The following is a 24,456-nucleotide window of genomic DNA, read 5'->3' on the forward strand; positions in this document are numbered from 1 at the left end:
GCTTCAGTTCAAATAGGAGCTTTTGTGACCAGAAGGCACTATGTGAGGCCATGGAGAGGGATGGGGGAGGGGCTCTTAATGCGACATATACGTATCTTTATCATTTTATGTTATTAGAGTACACACACACATACCTCACAAAGCTATTGTGTATTGAAAATAAATGTGAGCATTATAATAAAATGTTTTATTAAATGTACTTCTTACTTAGTTTTACTTTTTTACTTCAAGTAAATAATTATTTTCTCTGGCTTAAAATCCATACAGAATTTCCATTATATCGTCATCCTTTTGCCATTATGGCTGTGCAGTTGGCATTTCATTCTAAGAAATTCTTAAATTTAACTTGGACAACTCTGGGGGTTCCCTTAAAGTACATTAAAAATTAGTACATTTAGTATTGTTACAGCGATCCTTTTTTATGCTGCACAATGTATATAGTCTTTTTTATTTATTTATTTATTTTTCTGCAATGTTGTGGCAAGATATATCATTATGCCCTTCTAGCAAAGCTTCTCAAATGGTGCACATTGACCCTCATTCAATGCTATCTTTTAGAAGCTGAATCCACCCTGGACTCCCTCACTGCAGCCGAGTTACTCCACACACCCGCTAAAGCAACCGCAGAGAGCCCCCCTCACAACACAGATGCCCCTGCGGCGGAGATCCCATCCTCTCTTGAGGACTGTTCCCTGCATAAAACGCAGGGGGTGGAACAGGAGAAGGCACCGGCTGAAGAAGGCGAGGAAAAGGCAGCGTCTGAGAAGCCAGATGAAGAGGAGGGCAAAGGGGAGGTGTCAAGCGCTGCCAGGATGGGTACGATTAATGATTTTAACGATGACTTTAACAAGGATTGAAACATACTGGTTTCAGCTTGTCACCCGAGAGTGCCTGCGCACTCTGGCATCACCGATTTGGGATTGATGTCTTTGTGTGGTTGGCATAAAGTGATGTCTGACCCTTGAACCAAATCAGGTTTACCAATATGCAAGGAGAGAAGAGAGAGAGAGAGGAAGAGGATACGGTGGCACTATGGCCCTGTTCACACAGGATGCAGTGTGATCCGATCGCTCAGGACACATTGGGCAGTGGTCAGCGAGGCATTGGTTTAGTGGAGCACACATTGTATTACATCATTTAGCAGACTCTTTTAGCCAAAGCAACTTAGAATAAGCACATTTTTTGGGTAGTACCAAACCAACTGTATATCAGTCATAGCTCAACTTCAAGGAATAAGCTTGATTTGTAGAGATAGATTTAGGAAAGTTAGAAAGCAAAGGGTAAAGACATCCTCAAGGGATATGCAGCTAAGTGGAAGTAGGGTCCAGGTGTCGTCTGAAGTGATGGGTCTTCAGTCTGCAATGAACAAGAGTCCCTGGCCGCCTTGAACTAATCAATTAGGCAAGCAGAAAACCTTGTCTGCCTGACTTGCATTACCATTTAGTTATTTAACTATAGTTAGTTAAAGTATAGTATGCAGCCCCCTGTAGCTCCAGCAGACACAACAATAGCAGCAGAAAAGGCTGTAAATTGAACCCAATCATTTAAAATGCAGAGTACAATACATTTCTGTGGGCTTTTGAAATCTCCCTGTCTGTAATGCTTATAGTATTATTTTCATTGCTTATTCAATTTTGCCTAAATGTGTGCAAGAGAGTGGGGTGCCTCATACATGTTAGTGAAACATTCTAGCTTGTTTTCTTAAGTTAATCAATACGAACTTTATGAATTCATACCAAAATTGTTGTCCCTGTTGCAGATTCACCTCCATGCTCAGCAGGCCAGTCACCCCAACCGACACCCAATGAACCAGCACCAAACTCAATTGAAGCAGGTGAGCAGCATTGCCAGTGTTAAAGTGCAAATGTTTAGACGTAAAGTCAATAAAATTGTACAAACTGAATGTTATACATATGTGACAGCTACTGGTGTTTTGGGTCTCAAGGTAATTTTTCAGATTTTTTTTTTTTTACAGATTATGAAAGTGCAGATTGTAAGATTTCTAATGATGTGTCTTACATTGAAATCAGGAAATATTATATCAGAAGATATGCTTATTTAAATGCTGGTACACCTAAACTCCTCTAGCAGAGATAATGCCCCTTAAACATCCTGAAGTTTTTCATACTTCAGAGACAGATAATGGGTGGGAACACTAGCTGTTAACTCCGCCCCCCAGCCACTCCCCCACTCGACTATCTCATAGTAAGTGGATTAAAGTGTGTAGATAATAAAAAATAACGTGAAAATATGATACTCTCCATAAGTATGTTATTTATTTATTATTCATTTATATGTATTAAAATCCTTAATTTATAAAAAATGGGAAATGCATAATTCAAGGTAATCCTTTAATTTTAAGTAGTTTTTTTCTTTTCATTCAGAGTTCATGCTCACTATACTAGCATGACCCCTCTATTATTCTGTAACTTCTAAACATTCCCATTTGCTACCTTTTATTGTTTTATAACAATGATGGTTTTAATAAAGTGGCCCATTTCAAATCTTTCCGTTTTCTAACCTATCACCAATGCGAATGAGAATTTGTGTTTTCTGGGAGCCGCCCGCGTTGCGTTCGGCGATCTAAATCAGAGCTTCTTCCACCCTCTTCTCATAATACATAACAACACGGAGATGTGTTTTCATAGAGAAGTAAAATATCTTGCGTGTGGTGTTGTTTTTTTCTATAACATTTTTGCAGACGTGACGTCAGATCATCTTCCTGTGTTCTGATGCGTCGCGGCATTTTTCTTTTCTTTTTTTCTTTTAAAAATTTTTTAACCATGCGAAGACCCGTTGTTGTCCGGGTTAATTTATAACCTTTTTTTATCAACGGTTTCACATTCTGCCTTGACATCACATGCAATATGGAAGTATAATCTTGATTTTGCATGTGTGCATCAAAGGAATCATAAGATCACTGTTTGTGCTGTTGTTCTGCATTCAACAATGGGTAAGTAACTGAAAAACTAACTTTTGAAAATAAGTTGAGAGATTGGAGAAAAAAACTTGTGGAACTCGTGAAACTTTCATTCATCATAGATCGAAAACACACTTGTCTGTTGACAATGATGTTCTGCATTTTGTTTATTGGTGGGGTTTCAAACGAAACTCTGGAACAACAGCCAGTGAAACCGAAGATGCAAATTGATCACCACGCCCACACAATGCCCCCATGACTGAGACAGAGACAAAAACAAGCTTACTTTGGTGACAAACTATATGTATTAAGTGGTCCTAAAACTGTTTTGTTATATTGAGTGGGTTCTTCAACATTTAAACTTTCGGAATATGAAAAAAACGAAAAACACATGAAACGTTTTTTTGCAGGACTTCGTGCTTGCGGACTTGTTCCCCTTTTCATCAGACGCCATCACATGTGGGACCCAACAAATGCTGGCCCGGCACATGTGTGGGCAGCCTACTTTTGGCTAGACGTGAAAAACATCTGAAATCCTTTTTTTGTCCAAAATGAGGTTATAGCAGAATTATATTCCTCAAGTTGTTTTCTATCTCTCAAGTTGTTTTCAAAACTGAGTTTTATTACCAAATGTTATAGAGGTACTCCTCACTTAACGACCTACCTGTTTAACGACCTTTTGGACTTACGACCAGCTCTCTGACCAGTCTGTATTGTGCGCTGCGTACAATACTGTGCATGCACGCTGCGTATGCGGCATCTCAACATCAAGCATCTAATCGCGCATTACACTTTATATACTATATACAGTATATATACTATAAACACTGTATACATCTCATCACCATTCTCTGTCTCGTTCCCTCAGTCTGTCTCATTCACGCAGTCTGTCAGTATTCACTACACTAGTGTTCACACTGGCCGCGCCCCCTTACCGTGAAATAACACGGCTCCTCGCTTAGCCACCAATTTGCTTCACCACCTGGTCCTAGGATCGGAATTCATCGTTAAGTGAGGAGTACCTCTATAAATTAAAAAAATTTGGGACTACTTAGATCCACCAGCATTTCAAAGGGAAAGATAGTCACTCACCATCTTGTTGAACCTGCAAAACAGCGCAAACAGCGACCTTATGGTTCCCTTTGGTGCAAACATGCAGATCAATATCATCCTTTACTTTTATCATACGTTACTTTTACAACAACAAATAAACACCTGAAGCAAGAAATTTCACTTCTCTGTGAGAATATAGTCTATGTGTTGTTATGGATTACGAGAAGAGGGTGGCAGAAGCTCAATTATATTGCGGAACTGGCAGCGGGCGACAGCGTGCTCCCAGAATGCAAATGGCTCGAAGGACCCTGCCATTTGCATTTGAATTATTGTCCCCTGGTGATAGGTTTTCATGCACACGATCTGAAAAGTACCATTTTCTTAAAACGATTATTGTTATAAAACAATAAATGCAGGAATTGAGAATGTTTAGAAGTTAAAGAATAATAGTGTCATGCTACTATAGCGAGCATGAACTTAGAATGAAAAAAAATACTTTAACTTAAAATTAAAGGATTAACTTGTGCATTTTCCAATATTTTTTTTTTATAAAATAATGAGTCAAATATTTTTTCAGAAAAACACATTCAACATGATCTCATTGAAGGAACGCAGCACTATCTAAATGTAACCATTGAAAGCACTAATTGTGTTTCTTAATGTGTTTTTGTGCTGCAAAAGTCTGGAAATCCTTTCTAAAACTTTGGTTGGTTTCTCAAAACTTCTGTTTCCAAAACCTTCATTTTCATTTGAATAAGTCATAGCTTCCAAAATATTTGCTAGATTCCCACCAGTGATACCTTGTTTTGAAGCTCTGCACTTCCATATTATGAGGGGAAAAAACAATGTCAAATTTCGAAATGTGGCCCTGAAGTATGTAGTGGGTCACATATTTTAAACACTGAAAGATCTGGTGTTTGACTGAGCTGTGTAGGTCAAATCCTTTCACTAGATTGCCTTTAATGTAACACCTTGTGGAAAGAAATCTATCAAAAGTCTGCTTGGATGTCTCTGATTGAGCTGTGTTCAGCAACCTAATTGAAAGTGTCTTTTTTTGTCCAAAGGTTCTCTTTCAACTTGAGAATAGCGGCACCTTGAGGATTTCGCACTTAGTCCAGATCTATGCTGCCAGATGAAAAGTCATATTCTTGTTCTTGTTTCCTCAGAAACAAAGTGCCAGAGGTCAGAGGATCAGGGAAATGTTGAAGATGAGGACGTGAAGAAGAGGAAGAAGACTCTTAGCGACTACGCCCTTCCGCCATTTGACCCCAACTGCCCAGTCGGTGAGATGTTATCGGTTCTGCTATTTCTGTCATAATGCTTGGTTCCTTGATTTCATGCTCATTTACCATCATGTTGGTACTGTGTTGTGTATTTATTGGTGGTATTAACAATATTTTTAATGTTTGCTTAATAAAATCCCATGTCCATGCTAGTTTTGTAAAGAACCTTGCAGTCAACTGTTGCTTTTATGACCGGTGTTAAGAGTTTCTTGCTTTTCAGGAATGGAGTGCCTGATTCCCAAGACAGGGTTCTTCTGCAAGGTGTGCAAACGTTTTTTCAGCGGGAGCATGGAGGCTGAGATAAGCCACGCCAAGACTCTCAAGCATTACGACAACCTGCAGGTCAGAAGGCACAGTAAACTAAAAATCCAAAATGACTATCTGTAAAATTATCATAATGCTTTGTCCTAGAAAAGAGGTTGTTACAAATCTAGGTCAATTCAACTAATTGTACTTTCTATAGCAACCTTCAAACAATCTTCCCTTGGTAATGTTGTTTGTTTTTACCCTTTCATTCTTTTCTAGAAATATATACAGAGCAAAAAGACTGCAAACACAAACTCCAGTTGAGCCTGCCCACGAGAAACCTGATGGAATTTTCCCTTCCTCTGAATCCATGTGTATATAAAACCAGTCCCCAGACTGGGGAGTCCAGGGTCCATAGACTTAACTTTTGTTCTTTTTTTGTTTGTTTGATTGGTGTTATTACTGTTTTCATTTATGTTACATGCAATTGAATTGCCTAATACAATAAAATATAAAATTGATTTTCCCTAGATTGAGGGGTGCTTGCCATCATGAAATCTGCCTGGTGAAATAAAGATGGTTTTATGAAGTTTACATCTGTCATTTTTGCATTTCTTTTTTTACATTGTAAATTAACATTTTATTAATCCTGGATTTTTTTCCTTAATAATGTTAATTTAGTTCAGTGTGTCATTGCATATAAATATTGACAATTTTAAAGTAGTTTAGTTACTGCTGACATTTCCCACTCCATAACCCTAATATGCTGTAACCAAATCAAAAAAGTCTTGTGTCAAAAGATGCAGCAACTGGGAAAAAATGTAGGTGTTATTTTTCTCCTGTGTACAGATTGAAAGACTTGGAAGTCTAGTTTTATGCACCCTGAAGTTTTGTCTTTCCACAAACTCCTGAACCTGTTAAGTTTAGTTTATTCAAAAACAATGTTTGTAGTCCATACATTCCTTTTCAGTTTAAAGCAAATTTCAGGGCCAAATCAAACCAAGGATGGAGGCACTCAAGCATTTGCCATGAAAATGGGGATTGGTGCCACCAAATAAGGTGATTTCCATTTTGCGCTCATTTAGCTGGTGGAAGATTTTTGCCATTCATCAAACACTACATAAACATGTATGTCGACACCCTTTCTGACTAATGGATCAGGCTATTAATCTTTAATTCTTAAATCATCAAAAACTGCAATAACTGTCCTGTGGATGACGAGCACAGTTTTTGGTTAAACAGAACCAACACCTGCCTCTTTGAAGAACTATTTATCATGTTTGGGGGTATAAACAACTGATCACTACTCCAAGAGGGGGATACTCACCTCAGGTGAGACAACCAAACAAAACCAAACAACATTTACACGAAAACAAACACTGGAAAACATGTATTGAAAAACGGTTAGGTCAAGCTACCTGGCCAAGCCGCTAGGACTCCCACCAAGCTGGCGGGGGGCCCACTCGGCCGCCCACTCAACCACGCCCCTACACCGACCCGCCACCCCGGAAAAATCCCAGCGCTCAATGTGTGCTGGCAATTTCAGTTAAATTTGCGGGGTGTGGAGGTACGAGTCCTTCAGGCAAGTCGAACCTGAATCACTCGCACCCCTCCTACCCCACTGACCCTGTTCTGGTGGAGTGTTGTTCGGAGTAGGATTGGAGTGCCAGTGTATATGTTCTAAACTAATATGGATGGGATTAAAATTTTGGGATGGACGAGAAGCAAGCTGGGGCAGGAGCGTGACAGGCAAGATGACAGCTACCCGCTGCATCCCCACCCACATAGCTCGCACCCCATCCATCCCGTATGCCCTAGGCTTATTGTGCGGTGTATGTACTGAATATGAGTTTTGGCAGTGGAAGAGATAGGCGAAGCGCTGCCAGATCAGCGCAGAGGCGCAGCAGGCCCGAGCACGCCCACCTCCCATACCCGGGGGCACCCAACCTACAACGATCAGCCACGGGTGCAGAGCAGCGCACCATGCACCTCCGCCATGCTGGGCAGCTCTGCGCCCCTATCAGGCCCCTGGTCAGCCACGAGCATGCGGACCACAGAACAGAGAGCGACAGATAGCCCCACAACCTACAGCGTGGCCCCCCAACGACGAGCACCCTGCGCAGCCAGAATGCCAGAGGACAGGTACCCCGGCAGCCCGATTTGACGATAGGAGTCCACCGCCCCACCGAAGGAGGCCACATGGTGAGCCCCGTGCCAAGCAGGCCCCCGGATGACAGGACCAGACGGAACGCCTAACCAGCCAAGGCATGATGGGCCATCCACTCCCCCCCACAGGACCCAGAAGGACACGCAAGTCCCACCACCCCGCCCACAGCGGGCAACCCCAGCAGCGCGCCGGCCACTCAACCACGGGGCCGAGAGCTGAGCCCGTGACCCTAATCCCCCGGCCCCAACCCGAGGCCCAATCCTGCAACCACGCCCCAAACCAACACACCGACGCCAGCTGCAGGTACTCAGGACATTTTGGATGCATAGTCATATAATTTAAAATTGATGCAGGGTGCGGGGTCTCCTCGTGCTCCCTGGGACTGGGTAATGCTCCTCCGGGCTGGGCGTGGGGGTTTGTCCAAGGTCCTCTGGCTTCTCTGGGGACCCAGGTGTCTTCTGTGGCGCAGGGCAGGGCGCTCAGGGCTTTCCTGCAGCTGTAGGGTGTCTACAAGGCTACGGAGTTCGGTGGGCTTCGGGGCCCTTTTCGCTGCTTGGAGGCGCCACGTCATAATACCGACCTCATACCGACACACACAGGCACGCACACATCACCACACCTTCTTCAAGTGCACCCCAGCACCCTCCTGGTTGCATTCCTCTCCTTTCCACCCTCATTTACTGCCATAACTATGACAGGAAGAGGCCACGTGACCAGTTGTAGTTCCAGTTTTTCTGGACCTAATTCACTGCTTTTCAATTGATGTTGTCATCCAATGTTTATGTTTTTGTGTAAATGTTGTTTGGTTCTATGTTTATTTATCACACCTGTGGTGATTCTCCCCCTCTTGGAGGAGTGATAAGTTTTTGATAGACCCAAACATGATAAGTATAACCAAAAACTGTGCTCTTGTCATTCTACAGGTCATCCACAGGACAGAGTTATTGCAGCAGTTCTTGATGATTTCAGAATTAATAAAGAGTTGCATTGCAGGTTGAGCAACTTGAACTCCACTTGCAGACTAAATCTCTCCTAGATGCAATGGCATTCAAATACTGTTTGCTGTATGCCTAGCATGCTGACAGCACAGGTCAAAAAAAAAAATAGAATTGAATTAAATTAAATACTAGTGAACAAAAGAAAAAAATCAATTTGGGTTTTTGACTTTGTGGATAGCTTTTTTTTTTACAAAAAAATATATATAATTAGTTAAGAAACAACAACTTGAGTGGGCACAGCTACATTAAATATCCATTTGGGCCTGTTTTTCAAACCTGACCACTTTATATTAACCGTTGCCTTTCCCAAACTGCACCATACTGCAATTCTCAGCTATTTTCTATCAGTACAGTGGGTTGAGAGTGGGAGTTCTCCAACAAGTAAACAATTTGACAAAATCACCATTCTGATACTGATGCAGGGAAGCTTTTATCTCGATTCATTTTATTTACGGTTTATTAAGCCAAGAAGGTCCCGCTGAAATACAGTATCTCGTTTTCAGGGAGTCTCAGTCACGATGGCACGAAAAAAAAAAAGCAAAAGCATTTGAAAAATTAAAAATAAAACATAAGAATGACACCCCTAACACAGTCCACAAGTCCAAACCAAGTCAGCATTGTGTGAACCGCAAGCTGACCGATCGAAAACTATCGATGCTTGACATAAGATGAGAGATCATGTGGGGTTTTCCCAATGATGAAGATGAAGACGGAGTAGTATTATTATAATGAACGGAACGTCACTCTGTAAACAAACCCATTACCACGATATGAAACAGGAGAGGGAGCGGGATCAATGAGAAATGAAAGCCCCCCCACCCATTCCAGAAAAAAACCACCTGGCCGTGACTCAAAACCAGATGTGGGTCGGGCTATTGAAGCCGGAGGCAAAGAGAGTAAGAGGAGGGGAGGAGGAATAGAAATAGGGGAAAGGGGGCTTGCGGCTGAAATTATAGGGGGCAAAAAGTCATTTGCACAACTCCTGTCTCTTCTGTTGCATGGGGATGCTTGGGTGGAGTTGGGGGCAGGGTGCCTGTCGGTCAGGGTCAAGGCCCGGACACCCTGCAAATTGGCCGACCGAGCCAAGGAAAAACAGAGAAAGTAAGGGAGGCATGCGCGCCATAGGAGGAGATGGAGGGATGGGATAGAAATAACCAGAAGGGAAGGGGAAGGGAAGAGAGACAGGAAGGACAATTACCCCAGGAGTACCTGCAGGAGTACCAGCAATTTTGCTTCCCTGTTGGATCTGGAATTCATGAAGCAGCGCATGTTTGACCTGTGTTTGACCACACAGTTGTTCACTGCTATGCCAATGATTTGTCGATAATTCACAAGGGTGGAAACTAATGTTTGGCCTCGATGATGTTCAGTCTCCCTCAAAAAAAAAAAAGCAGGGGTTCCCAGGACTCATAAACTTCATAAGCATGTTTTAGTTCAGTTTAATTTAGTTTATTGGTATTATTTCGGAAATGTTGTGAGAGAAAATGCAGATGATTAATGCTTTGAATGATGTTTCATACGTCTTATATAAGACAAAAGACTTTCTTTTATCTTACTTAGCTTTTAAAACACATTGTCTTGGGTATCTGTATCTTTCTCTTTATTCTGCAGAATAAATATCTTTAATACTCTCACTTTTAGGTCCTGATAGTGAAACAGTTTTACATCACTGACCATGCAGAATTATCCAACAATTTTAACGACTGAGGATGGGACTCTCTGTTTGCCTCTGTTGGACCTCTTCATGTCCAGGTTGTGTGCACAATGGCAGCCAGCGACCGACTGTAAGACATCCGTGAAGTACTGGAGGTCAGTTAAGGTAAGTTTCATTTAGGAGGATTTTACTGTATATTTAATACAACCCAGACAATTAAAACTATTATATACTCATAGAACCCAGAATCCAGTGGGAAAGTTTGCAGTGTTCAGCAGTAACGGATTGCCACAATAGCATGAAGCATTTGAAAATTGGTAATTTTAAATTAAAGGATATACTAAATTAGTGAACAGTATAGATTCGACATTATACATTAAATAGTAATATTGCATGAGTGGATTGTCAGTTTTTGCTTGATATACAGTAGTGTTTGTTTGTTCAAATCCTTACTGGTTACTTTTTTGGTAAGGTTGGCTTTTGTTTAAGTATAATCAAACAGCATTTTCTTTCATTCTAGAATTAATCTCAGCTTGACATTGAATAAGGTAGCTACAGTATTGATATACAGTATAAAACTTTGCAAATTGGTTAACAAAGAGGGATAGTTTGTGCACTAGAGAGGTAATGGAATATGTGTACATTCACCTACTAGAAATTGAAACACTAAAATAAATGTGAAATACATAAGCCGTTTCCATGGCTTTTAATTTGGCCGTTCAAAATTTAAAGTTTTAATTTGGAAATATCACGTGAATCGTTTAATGTTGTTATTGTGTATTGATATATATTAACCAACCTGCCTATTCAGCGTCTTATTTCCGCAGTCTTTTAAGGATTTGAACTGGAATCCACTGGGCTGCAATTTGACTTTTTACCTGTGTAGTTGTGACTGTGTCTGATTGGGAAGACATAAAGGATTGACAACAGGGTTGACCAAAGATAATTGCTCTACAATTGAGGTAGGACATCCCATGTCCAGCATTCAAAGGTCCTTGTTAATTATTGATATTTTTGCCATTTGTATTTCACTGATTTGCAAATATGATTTCTTAATAATAGGCTTAATTGGAATTATTGAGAGATGAAATGCATGCAAGCATATATTTGGAAAGACCTTGATTGAATTTAGCTCTATACCTCATACTGAGTTACATTCTTAAAATTATTGTCAGATATTATAGTGCCCTATAGAACCAGAATCATTTTGATTAGTTCTTATTGAAATGTGAAATTCTCCTAAACTTACTTAGTTGTTGAAGCAATGTTCAGAAGGTGAGTTAATTACTGAGATATCACCTAGAGGCATTTTTGTCAGAGAACCCTGGAATGTTTTCTTAATGACACTGCCTGTTACTGTTGTAGACCTCTATTTCATCTTCTAACAAAGTCTACAGTAAGCACAATAAGCACCTTGGGGCTTCACCAAGGCCCAAGGGCATTCCAATTTGCCTGATATTCTGCTGGGAGACACTCTACTCCTTCATTGGCGAGAAGGTCTGTCAAGACCTTGTGTACAGAGATCCAGTTTTGCCAACATCAGGCTGAATAACTTGGAACATTTTCCGAACAATGAACAAAGTTCTGTTATGTGAAATGAAATGAAAGTGTTGACTTCAGCTGCTCCTCCTCTCCACCGACGAACATGAAGTGTTTGGCCTCCGAGTACTGCAAACGCACAACAAACCCTAATCAACTATGCTCCTCTGGACCTGCATTTGGGGATGTCACTGCATCAGTCTAAAAGATCAAGCTGAATGACTGTAAACGGAATGTTTTTCTACTCCAACTGGGAGCTGTGGGAAATTATATCTCCGTGATCCCTGGAGGGTTTCTTTTGTGTGTGTTCATGGCTGTTGTTTTATCAATGTCTATCCTGATAGCACACAGATTATTAAATGTTCTCTAAGAGTATTGATGAATTTAAGTTCAATAATTTTCAAAATTTTAGGAAATGGTTTGAATAGTTGGTAAATGAAATCATTAAGTAGAAACAGGATTAGGCACAGGTTATAGACAAAGGTGATTGCTTCATTGATTGTGTTTACTATGTTAATAATAGCCCTTCTAGGATTTTAGATGGTCTCAATTTGAATGCTGGCTATGTTATGTCATATATACTGTATTTTTGTATTTTTTGAGTAAATGTGTTAACTTGACGTGAAATGCCAAATAACCTACAACCTTCAACCTTTCAGACTGCAGGATGTGACTTATAGTTGAATACTCCCTGGCCAAGAGGTAAGACTAGCAGTTCAAAGCTTAATGCATAATTAATGTGATTTCTTAGAAGTCAGGCTTATTGTTTGCAGTTATTAGTTGTACCTATAGGGGTATAAGTAAAAATTATATAAATAAATTTGGAATATAGTATTGAACGCTCAATTTAAAAATAATTTAGGATGTGAATCACATTATTTTTCCTTTCCCTCTCTAGTTGCTTAACTTATCGTTGAAGTTATGTGGAGCCTGCAATGTTTTTCTGCCACATCACGGCATTTCATTTTGGCTGATTTTGAATTTATTAATGGTAGCACATTCATTTGAATGTTGATAGTTTATTGATCTGCTTGTGTCATGGATACACAGGACCTCCTAAAATAACAACAAGATGGTCACATAGTTTATTTTTCCTTGTAACTCTAGCCTGCACAAAAGATGTTCACTATTTAAGTCATGGCATTTATTTTATGATTTATTTTCTCCTCAGGGTCACACCCTGGCATGGCCTTTCTGGGCTGTTGTGGTCATTTTTGTTTTTGGGTCGTGGATGTGGGAGAGATGAATTATGTTTTGTTGCATATTATGCTCGGAAACTTGGTCCCGGGGGATATTGGGTTGATTTCATGCTGTAGCCTTTATCTTGCTACGGAGCAAATTTTTTTCCTCTACTCAAAGGCATCCCACACTGAACTATTATTGTGGTCAGCCTAAGTTTGTAGTGGCAAAGCCATTTGTTACTGTATGATCCGCATGGCGAGCCATCTCTATCTTGTTGTGGTTAAACAAAGTCCAGGGGCCAGTAAGAAAAAAAAAAATCTGGATCTCGACGTTTACATGTTTAGCCTTTTTTAGTGTCATGAATCACTCAAAATCCCCTTTGAGCCAATCGCAGGTTGTAGTCTTGTCATCATGCGTTTTGATGTTACTTTCGAGATAGCCACCCTCTCCTTTCTTGGAAGTGGCCATTCTCCTTGATTCCTCGAAACTCCTGTGTCTGTAATTTTCCAGACAGCTGCTCCTTTTCCAGGAAAGAACTGACTCCATGATTCTTGGCTGTGCTGTACATGGGCATGTGTCTTTGAGGCCTCCAGCTGCACTTAGTCCTCATGTTTGTGAAAGGCTTTGGCTCCCTCTGCTGGTTGCATGATGTACTAAACTTATGTTCCCTCCGCTTGTTGCATGATGTACTAGACTTTGGCTCCCTCTATTGGTTGCCTGATGTACATTTGAAAGTTTTTTTGGACACAATTTTGGTTTTATCACATCAGTGGTTTAGTATAACATGTAATAGGTTATTTTCATGTGGGTATACTAATTAACCACAACATTCCCCCCTTTGTGATTTCAAAAGTCACATTCTAACAGAATAATGAGGATAAACTAAAGAGATGAAGTGGTAACACTGATTTTTTTTTTATAGATGGTTGCAATGAGCATGCAGGATATATTGTAGGCAAACAAGCAGCACATAGATTTACCTGTAAGCAAATGCATTATCAAACAACTGTATTGGGTATAAGGAAAAATGCACAACACACAAACTGTGGGGAATGCATGAAAACTACAAGGATATAGGTGGTGTCAGTTATGTATGAGGATCAGTGAATTATGTGAGAAATATGGGTGTGGGGTTTGCTATGCATAAACATTGGAGCGGCCATATTTGGTTATCAGAAATCTGTATATACTCTATATTTGTGATGGATAAAAATATGCATAGCCATCTTTTCTATGGTATAAACAGAAAGATTACCAAATAACAACCTTCGCACAACAACAACCTTAATATAACAGGTACACAAGAAACCATTTATTTGCGGTATCCTTTTGGCGGTGAAGTTCACAACGTCCCCCTTCACAGCCATGGAATATGCTGGAACGGTAGGGCCTTGTGGTAAGGGTCGAGGTGGTGAGGTGGTCTCGGCCCGGAGCTGGTGTGGCAAAGATGGTTGGTGTTGGGAGCGCGTGGTGGTGGACCAGTTGTAGCCATCTGCCATTATTGGTCAAATCTATGGTCGTATAGTGGTCCTTCAAGTGGGACAGGTAGGGTTGTTTTGACCTGGGCACATAGGCTTAAACACTTGGGTGAGAGACACACTTTTTGACAGCATTGTTTGGTCTAGGTTCACAATTGTTAAAGTGGGGAACATGGAATAATACTGTGATTCCCAAACAGTTATGGTGTTATGGCGGGGCGAAGCCACAACGGTTATCACTGCAAAGCAGTCATGTGAATCTCCGTAAAAGGGAGGAAGAGAAGTTGGAGTAGGATTGGTGCAGCACTTCAAAGTGACATGAGCAAAGTAAATTTGTACATGTTGATGATGGTTGTTGTTATCGGAGAGAAATAAGCCGATTTGCTTCGTAGCAAGATAATCAACCAAATTACCTGGTACCAAGTTTCTGAACATAGTATGCAACAAGCCATAATCCATCTCCACAATATTGCAACAATACAGCTAACCTGCACAGTTTTGCAATCCAGCAAACCCAACACAGATTCCAAAAGCTTGTTTGAAAGCAACAAAAACATTCTCTCGTCTAAATGGCTGGGCAAACATTGTCTCATTCTACAATCCAAAAACAACAATAACCACAGCATCTGTTGTGGAGAAAGAAATAATATAAGAGGAGAAAGAAATAATAAAAGAAAAATAAATAATAATAAAAAGTTTCCACCCTGAAAAAATAATAAAATAAATGTCATGATTTAAATAGTGAATGTCCTTTTGTGCCATTCTAGAGTTATAAGGAAAAAGAAACTGTGATCATCATGTTGTAATTATTTTCGGAAGTCCTGTCTATCCATGACACGAGCAGATTAATAAACTAGCAACCTTCGATGAATGTGCTTCCATTAATAAACTCGAAATCAGCCAAAATTAATTGCCGTAATGTGACAGAAAAAACATTAACGGAGGCTCCACATAACTCCAACAATAAGTTAAGGAACTAGAGCGGGAAAGGAACAATAATGCGATTCACACACTAAAACATTTTAAAATGTAGTGTTCAATACTATATTCCTAATTTATTTAGATAATTTTACTTATACCCTTAAAGGTACAACTCATAACTGTAAACAAAAAGCCTGAGATCTTCAGCAGTCACCAATAAGCCTGACTGGCATTGATCAATAACATTTGATCAACTATCCATTATCTCAAGGTCACTCTGTGTTACCTTACTTCAAAAAAATTACATGAATTTTTCGTTAAGCTTTCAACTGCTAGTCCTACCTCTTGGCCAGGGGGTATTCAATTTTCAAGTGAAATCATTCTGCAGTCTGATTAGAGAAAAATTGATAGGTCATTTGGCATTTCCAATCAAGTTAACACCTTTACTTAAAAATATATATATACAGTATATGACAATAACATATCCAGCATTCAAATCTAAAACCTTAGAAGGGCTATTATTAACATAGTAAACACAATCAATGAAGCAATCACTTTTGTCTATCATCTGTGCTTCATCCTGTTTCTACTTGATGATTTAATTTACCAATTATTCAAACTATCTCTTAGATTTTTGAAAATCTTTTAATGTAAATTTGCCAATTCTCAAACTACAATGTAGTTATACAATGTAGAACATTTAATAATCTGTGTACTTTCAGGATACACAGATTGAGAAGACAACGGCTGTGAACATACGCAAAGGCAACCTCCGGGGATCACAAGGATCTAATTTCCAGCAGGACTTGAGGCAATTCCACAGCTCCCAGTTGTTTGTAGCAGTCGGAGGCCAAACATTTCATGTTTATTGGTGGAGAGGAGGGGCAGCAGAAATTCGACGCTTGCATTTCATTTCACACAGCAGAACTTTGTTCGTTGTTCAGAAAATGTAAGTTATTCAGCCTGATGTTGGCCAAGCTGGATCTCTGTACACAAGGTTTTCACAGACCTTCTCAGCAATGCAGGAGTGATATCACAGTAATCATCAACTCTAACTTCTGAACATTGCTTCAACAACTAGATCAATTAAGGAGTGTCACATTTAAATAAGAGTTAATCCAAATCCACATAATGTCTGACAATAATTTTAACGATGGATCTCAATAAGAGGTATCGAGCTAACTTCAATCAAGTTCTTTTCATTTATATGCTTGCATGCATTTCATCTCACAATAGTTCCAAATGAGCATTTTAATTAATCGAATTTGCAAATTTGTTAAATACAAATATCAATAATTTACAAGGACCTTTTAATGCTGGACGTGGTGGCCTTACTCAATTGTAGAGCAATTCTATTTGAGAAATCTTGTTGTCAACCTTTCAGGCCTTCCCTATCAGACGCCGTCACTTCTACACTGGTCAAAAGGTCAAGCTGCAGTCCAGTGGATTCGTATTCAAATGCTTAAAACTACTGAAATAAAACGCTGGATAGACGGTTGGTTTATATTCATCAATACACAATTACAACATTAATTCAAGATTCAAGAGATTATTTAAGTTTCATTTAGGAGGGCTTAAGTGTATATTTACGACAACACAGACAATTAATACTATTAATAATTATAGAACCCATAATTGCAATTGTGGTGCTGCCCCTTGCGGCTGTCTGTGCGAGCACCTTATGTCGATTACACACATTTTAGTATTTTTCGAGCTTATTGTACCTAATCACCAGGTGTCATTGACACTGCATATATGTATGACCCTATGTATATGTATGAGACAATTGATTCACAAGATATTTTCAAATTTAAACTTGAAATTTTGGAATGCCTAAATAAAATTCCATTGAAACTGCCAACGTATTTCATCTTTATTTTAGTGTTTCAAATTTTAGTAAGCGGACGCAAATTACCTCTCCAGTGTACAAAACAAATCCCTACTTACGTTAACCTACTTGCTAAGTTTTATACTGTTCAACAGCTACCTTTTTAAATGTCAGGTCGAGATAACTTCCTGAGTAAAAAATAAAAATTATGCTGTTTGATTATACTTAAACAATTACCAGCTTTACCTGAAATACTTTACCGGTAAGGATTTGAACACACAAACGCGACTGTATATCGTTCCCAAACTAACAGTTCACTTATGCAATATTACTATTTCATGTACAGTGTCTAATCTATACTGTTTACTTGTTTATCATTTTAGAATTACCAATTTACCAACGCACAGGACAATCCATTCTTTGGTGGCCGGTTTACCCACATACCCAGCACACGTTATTTAGTTGGTAGCTTGTGTTGTGCTCCAGGGCGAGGTTGTCTTCCATTCCTTTTACGTTATTTTCTTCTTTGGTCTGTCAGTCTCTCCTTTAGTGTTAGGGTGAAGTCTCCCTGTAACTTGCAGGTCAGTTCATTGTGTCAGGGACGAAAAAGGCGGTTAGGGGGTCCGGTACCTGGGTCGGGCTGGTGTTCCTGTGCTCGGGTGACAAGAGACTCGATTTCCCAGGTGAGCGTGGCGGCAAGGAAAGGGGGTGGAAGGATGGGTTCTGGATCCCCTGCATTCTCCTCTGCCATGAACACACGGGACAGGGCGTCAGGCTTGGTGTTCTTGGTGCCTGGGTGGTAGGATAGAGAGAAGTTAAATCCGCCGAAGAACGACGCCCACCTGGCCTGCCAGGAGTTGAGCCGCTTCACCGTCCAGATATATGCCAGGTTCTTATGATCTGTCCAGACGACGAAGGGGTGGTTTGCTCCTTCAAACCAGTGGCGCCACTCCTCCAGGGCTAGTTTGATGGCCAGGAGTTCCTGGTTGCCCACATCATAGTTGCGTTCGGGTGGGGTGAGCCTACGGGAGAGAAAGGCACAGGGGTGGAGCTTACCATTGGTTGGAGAGCGCTGAGACAGTCCCGCTCCTACTCCTGTGTCCGAAGCGTCCACCTCTACCACGAACTGGAGGTTGGCGTTGGGCTGGGCCAGACCGTACTGTTACGACCGGAGCTAGGAGGGACCCAAACTCACAACACAGAGAGACGAGAGGCAGACAAAGAATGTTTATTTGACCACACGATGGAGATGGCCGGGGGGACCCGGTCAGGTAGGGATGGAGTAGGGCAGGGCAGGGATGATGATGGGGAAGGAGGGGTCCAGGATCCGGGTGGAGAGACGGGGAACCGGGCTGGATGGAGAGGGACGGACAGACTTGGTTGACGAGAGGAGACAAGCAAGTTAACCTGGCTGGATGGAGAGGGACGGACAGACTTGGTCAACGAGAGGAGACAAGCAGGTTAGGGGGAGACGAAACAAGGAGACATAGACTAGGAACTTGGAGCTAGGAGCTAGGAGCTAGGAGCTAGGAGCTAGGAGCTAGGAGCTAGGAGCTAGGAGCTAGGAGCTAGGCCAGTAGCAGTACAACTTGGGTAAGCTAGTTGACGGCCTGGCAATGAGTGACTGGGGAGCTGGAGAATATATACTGTGTGGGTGATGAAGGTAATTGATCCCAGGTGTGTGAAATTGGCCTCAGGGAGGAGCCGCGGATGGGTCAAGAGCAGCCTCTAGTGGTGCTGGGAGGCCGTGGGCCTAACATATTGACTCTAACTGGACATTCATTCCAACAAATTATGTGGTGGAGGTTTTTAAATCATTCAGTTAAAGAAAAGTATTGTGCGGATCTGATGAAAGAAGTAACTGTTACCCTGAAGTTCCAGTAGGAATAACGACTGCCTGTAACCAAACTGAGATATTTCATACGAGACAAGCAACAATTCCATACATCTATTGGCTTTGACACATGGTGTACGCAAGTCTGCCCAAGAACTGGGCTGGTATTTGCACACCAATCATGTGAGATATGCCAATGATGTAGAATCAGGGATTTTTTCTTTACAAGCTATGACAGAGTTACGTGATGATTCAATGAAAGACCAAGTTGACACTTGGGACCCGTTTAATTGTCTAAGAAATGTGCTGGGAACATGTATTTCTACGCTCCCAAAAATATTGATGCCTATATAATGTGTTTGATGCAATTAAGCTGTCTAACGTGTGTAGTACCTATTCTTTGCAATATGATTACTAATACAGTGGCGGGATAGTTTGTCTTCATACCAGGAGATGATCGGAAACCCCCTTATAATGATGTTGAGATGTGAAGATGTGTTAGTCATTATGTTCACCCAACAAATGTTGTTGTTGTCATTATTAAGTGATAACCATTGCTTAATCTAGTGTAGCTAAACCCTTGTTGGTCTTTTATTCTTCTCTAGTTAAATGTGGGAATGGTAAAGTGTAGATAAACCCTTATTGTCTTTAACTCTTCTCTGGTTAAATGCAGGAAGAGAGTTTTGGCAAATTTAAGGTGGAAATGTCCTGCGACTTCTGTATGGGTTGTTTTATTTTTTATTGTTTGGTTAAGCTTTTTTTTTTTAGATGTGTGTTTCCCAGTTGATTTGACAAGATAGAATGCTTGGACATCTCTGCAGGTATAATTGTTCGCCATTTCTCAATTATTTGAAAATCTTACATGAGGTTGTGTTACAGAAATTAAAGGGTCGCTTTTATCTGCAGTTTGTCAATCGGTGGTCTTAAACAAGAGGCAGACAGACACTGGTTTTACTTGTACAAGGGTTGGATCAGAGATGTGCTCTCGAACAGCTCTCTGAGTTCGAACAGTTTATATTGGGAAGTCAGAAACAATTCATGGTCAGTTTGGCGTCACAGATTTATATGTGTTCAAGATAAGGCAAACTCTGTGATGGGTGAAGGAGTGGATGTTGTTCCCACTCTCTGCAGCTGCATCGCGGTGAGGCCTAAACACTGATAGCTGTGTCTGGACTGTCTGTGGGAATTAATACTGTGTGCTGAAAATAAAGATATGTGACTGGGTTTATATGAGGTTGTGTTCTTCATTATGTGTGTGCATATACATGTATGTTTAAGCGATTACATAGATTTAGATATATAGGGACAATATATTGTTACAGTTGTTCCTTGAGTTATTGTTCCATTATGAGCAACAGGAGGGAGCGTGAGTGGAAATGCAGATGATCAATGGTTTGAATTATGTTTCTATGTCTTACATAAGACATAGAAATACATAGCCTTACATAGACATAGAAATACATAGCCTTTCTTGTATGTTAAGTAGATTTTGTAACACATTGTCTTGGGTTTTTAATGACTCACTCAGAGCTCACATGAAGAGACACTGTCCTTTAAGATAATAGCATATTTCAAAGAACCGATCACATGCCTTCTCGACTCAACCTTGTGTAGAGATAAGGATAACCCCAGGGGGCTTGACAGAATCTTGTGGTTTGCATTGCTTCTCAACCTGCAATGCAACTCTTTATTCATTCTTAAATCATCATAAATAATCAGAACTTCTGCAATAACTCTGTCCTGTGGATGACCTATAGGATGACAAGAGAATAGTTATTTGTTATACAGAGCCACCAATCCCCCTCTTTGGAGAACTATTTTACCACGTTTGGGTCTATAAACAACTAATCACGACTTCAAGATGGCAGTGCTCTTCGAAGCCCCACCAGGTCGCACTGACCACCAGCGACCTTGGAAAACCCCAGTGCTCAGTGTGTGCTGTTGGCAACTGCAGTGAAAATTGCAGGGTATGGGGCTGCGAGTCCTTCAAGCAAGTCAAAACCGAATCATTCACACCACTCCTGCCCCACAGACCCTGGTCTGATGGAGTGTTGTTCGGAGTAGGATTGGTGTGCGAGTGCATGTGTTATGCATGCATGCTAATACGAGTGGGATTAAAATTTTGGGACGGACGAGAAGCACGTTGGTGCAGGAGTGTGACGAGCAAGATGGCAGCTGCCCGCCACATCCCCACCCACATAACTCACACCACACCCATCCCTAGGTCACAATAGTCCTAGGACTATTGTGTGGTGTATGTACTGAGTATGAGTTTAGGGCACTAGGAGAGATAGGCGAAGTGCAACCAGATCAATGTAGGGGCGCAGCAGGCTGACCCCCCCCCCCCCCCATCCCGGACCCGACTGCACCATAGCATGCCCACCTCCCGTACCTGGAGGCACCCAACCTATAGCAACCGACCAGGTCGTGCAGCTCCACGCCCCCATCAGGCCCCTGGTCAGCCCTCGGCCACCGAGCATGCGGACTGCAGAACAGAGGGCGGCAGACAGCCTCCGCACCCACAGCTCGTCCCCCCAATGCAGAGCGCCCCATGCACCGAGAGCGCCAGAGGACAGGTACCCCAGCAGCCCGGTGTAATGACAGGAGTCTGCCCCCCATCGAAGGAGGCTAGATGTTGAGCCCTGTGCTGAGCACACCCGGCCAGGCCCCTGGGTCACAGGACCAGATGGACATCAAACCAGTCCCAGCACGACAGGCCACCGCCCACTCCCTCCCCCCCCCCCCCCCCCGCCCCCCACCCCAGGAGACAGGCCAGCTTAACCCAGGAGAAAGAGGGGGTGCCACCACCCGGCCTCCCTAACACCCCTGTGGGGCCCCGGGACTCCCCCACGACCACAGAAATAAGCACCACGGACGAAAAGGTCATAGAAAAGGTGCTTCCACAGGTTGATATCGGTGGAAAGAGCAAGGTATCTTTTTGATCAAAGTTTGTTTATTCTGGAAAAGTGATTTTTTGAATGATCTATATGAGTAAGATGTTCAATCATCGGAGGTGATTGTAGGATATTGTTTGGCACTTTGATTTTAACTTATAGAGACCACTGTAGTTGAAGGAATTAGAGGAAGCGGTAGCCACCGATATTATACCTTCGGGTTTGGGTTATGAAGGATATAAGCAAATTGTTTTAAAAAATGTGTTCCAGATGAGTAATTCCTTGTCTTTTCCAACACCTGAAGATTATTGGTCTGTTTTCAACCAGAAATTTGTCAGATTGGGGTGAATTTGTTTGGAGATAGAATGTGACCACTGAGTTTAAGGAATCTCCACCAGGCTGACAGAGTCGTTGCGATGATTAGGTTTTTAAAGGAATTATGTTTCCTTATTGATTCAGTAAGGAATGAGAGATCAGATATTAATAACTCCTGACATTCTGTTTGTTCAATGTCTCACCATCCATGGCCCAGTTGTTGCTCTGGTTGTAACCAGATAAATTATAAATTGAAGATGGTTCGCGAGGTAGTAATATCTGAAATTTGGGGCTGCTAGGCCTCCACAGTCTTTGTTTTTCCGTAGTGTTGCTAGTTTAATTCTAAGTTGTTTGTATTTCCAATAAAATAAATGTATTATTGAGTCTAGAGTATTAAACCGATGTACTGTTAGTTGGACTGGGCTCATTGAAAATATATAGTTTATTTTTGGTTTCATTTTCACTGCTGCTATCCTACCAATTAGTGAGATGGGTGAGATAGGTTAGTCCATCGGATGAGGTCTTCTTCAATCGATTTGAGCAATGGAGTAAAGTTGAGGGTAAACAAATCTGACAGATTGGTGGAGATATACAAAGGTATCTAATGTTGCCCACTGTGATGGTTAAGGGGAGTTTCTGTCTTAGAGCTTACAGCCTTCCAGTCCTCCCCACTGAGTGGTAAGACTGTGGTTTTAGTCCAATTTATTGAATAGTGTGAGATAGCTGAGAAATTAGATATAAGATTGAACACTTCCAGCAGGGAAGATGTTGGGTTCCCTAAGTACAACAAAATATTGTCTGCATACAAACTGATATTGTGAACTGATTTTGAGTTCCCTGTTTCTATGCCAACAATATTACTGTTTTGGCGGATGGCCACCACGAGGGGTTCAATAAAGATGGCGAATAGTTGGGGTACCTGCACTCTGACGCTCTCGGTGCGCGGGGCGCTGGTCGCTGGGGAGTCGGGCTGTGGGCAGGGGTGCCATCTGCCGCCCTCTGTTCTGTAGTCCACATGCTCGGCGGCTGGGGCTGACCAGGGGCCTGATGGGGGCGCAGAGCTGCCCGACTTGGTGGAGGCGCATGGCGGACCGCTCTGTCCCTTGGCTGATCGCTGTAGGTTGGCTGCCACCAGGTACGGGAGGTGGGTGCACTGGGGCACGGTTGGGTGCGGGAGGAGGGGGGTCTGTATGGTTTCTCCCCGGCCGGCTGTGCCCCTGGATCGATCCGGTCGCGACTCGCCTATCTCATAAAAAACTCATACTCAGCATATACACCACACAATAGACCGAGGGCTTGCGGGAGGGGCGGGGTGCAGGCTATGTGGGTTGGGATGCGGCGGCCAGCTGCCATCTAGCCTGTCACGCTCCTGCCCAAGCGCTTCTTGTCCGTCCCACCTCCCGGCCTGGCTGGAATCCTGACGGCTTGTGCCTGGTGGCTTGGGATGTGCTGCGACCTGGCAGGGATGCGGAGAGCTCCGCTGGGTGCCTTCCGGGGCCCCTGGGGGGACTGCTTGCCGTTGTGGGTGTGGGTTGGGGTGTGGGGGTCGGCTTTTGGCCATTTGCTACTGCGGTGCAGCTTCTATGCGGCGGGCGCCCTGGGTGCTGGGCGTGGCGGAAGGCCTGTATACCTGGCGGCCTGCCTGCATTGATGGGGGGGTAACATCGAGGTGCCCAAAGCTGGGCAGACGCTGCTACGTATATGGGCACTTGGCACTCACACCAGGTGGGGCGTCTGGTCGGCTGTAGTGAGGCGGCCTCACCCTTGTGCAGGGCGTGGGTGGGCATGGGGGTCCTGCCGGCTTGCCCCTGGGGCAGGCAGCTCGGGGGGGGTGTTGGTCTGACACTGCAAGGCCGGGATCTGGGCCTGCGGTCCGTGCCTTGTACCCGTGGCCTGGGTTCTGTGCCAATGGCTGCCTCTTTTGCCTGCACCTAGGGGTTGGTTGTATGTGTGTGCCCCTGGGGTGCGGTGTCTACTCGTGCTCCCTGGGACTGGTTCATGCTCCTCGGGGCGGGGCGTGGGGGTTGCTCCACGGCCCTCTGGATTCTCTGGGGGCCCGAGTGTCATCTGTGGCCACAGGGCAGGGTACTCGGGGGTTTCCTGCAGCTGTAGGGTGTCTACAGGGCTGCAGAGTTCGGGGGGCT

General features: G+C 42.5%; 1 protein-coding gene across 3 annotated transcripts in view; it reads left to right on the top strand.

The window, feature by feature from the left end:
• LOC307229710 (uncharacterized protein) overlaps positions 1-6,096 on the top strand; it is a 33,288-nt gene extending 27,192 nt beyond the window's left edge. For all 3 annotated transcript variants that reach the window (XM_079999759.1, XM_079999761.1, XM_079999760.1), the window contains exons 22-26: positions 559-816; positions 1,760-1,834; positions 5,140-5,256; positions 5,477-5,598; positions 5,782-6,096. In XM_079999759.1, coding sequence (XP_079855885.1) covers positions 559-816; positions 1,760-1,834; positions 5,140-5,256; positions 5,477-5,598; positions 5,782-5,826 — 617 coding nt within the window. In that variant the 3' untranslated portion in view covers positions 5,827-6,096. The remainder of the gene's footprint in view (positions 1-558; positions 817-1,759; positions 1,835-5,139; positions 5,257-5,476; positions 5,599-5,781) is intronic.
• The last annotated feature ends 18,360 nt before the right edge of the window (positions 6,097-24,456 follow it).

Source organism: Zeus faber (assembly GCF_960531495.2).
Source record: "Zeus faber genome assembly, chromosome: 4".
In the NCBI taxonomy this organism is placed as follows: Eukaryota; Metazoa; Chordata; class Actinopteri; order Zeiformes; family Zeidae; genus Zeus; species Zeus faber.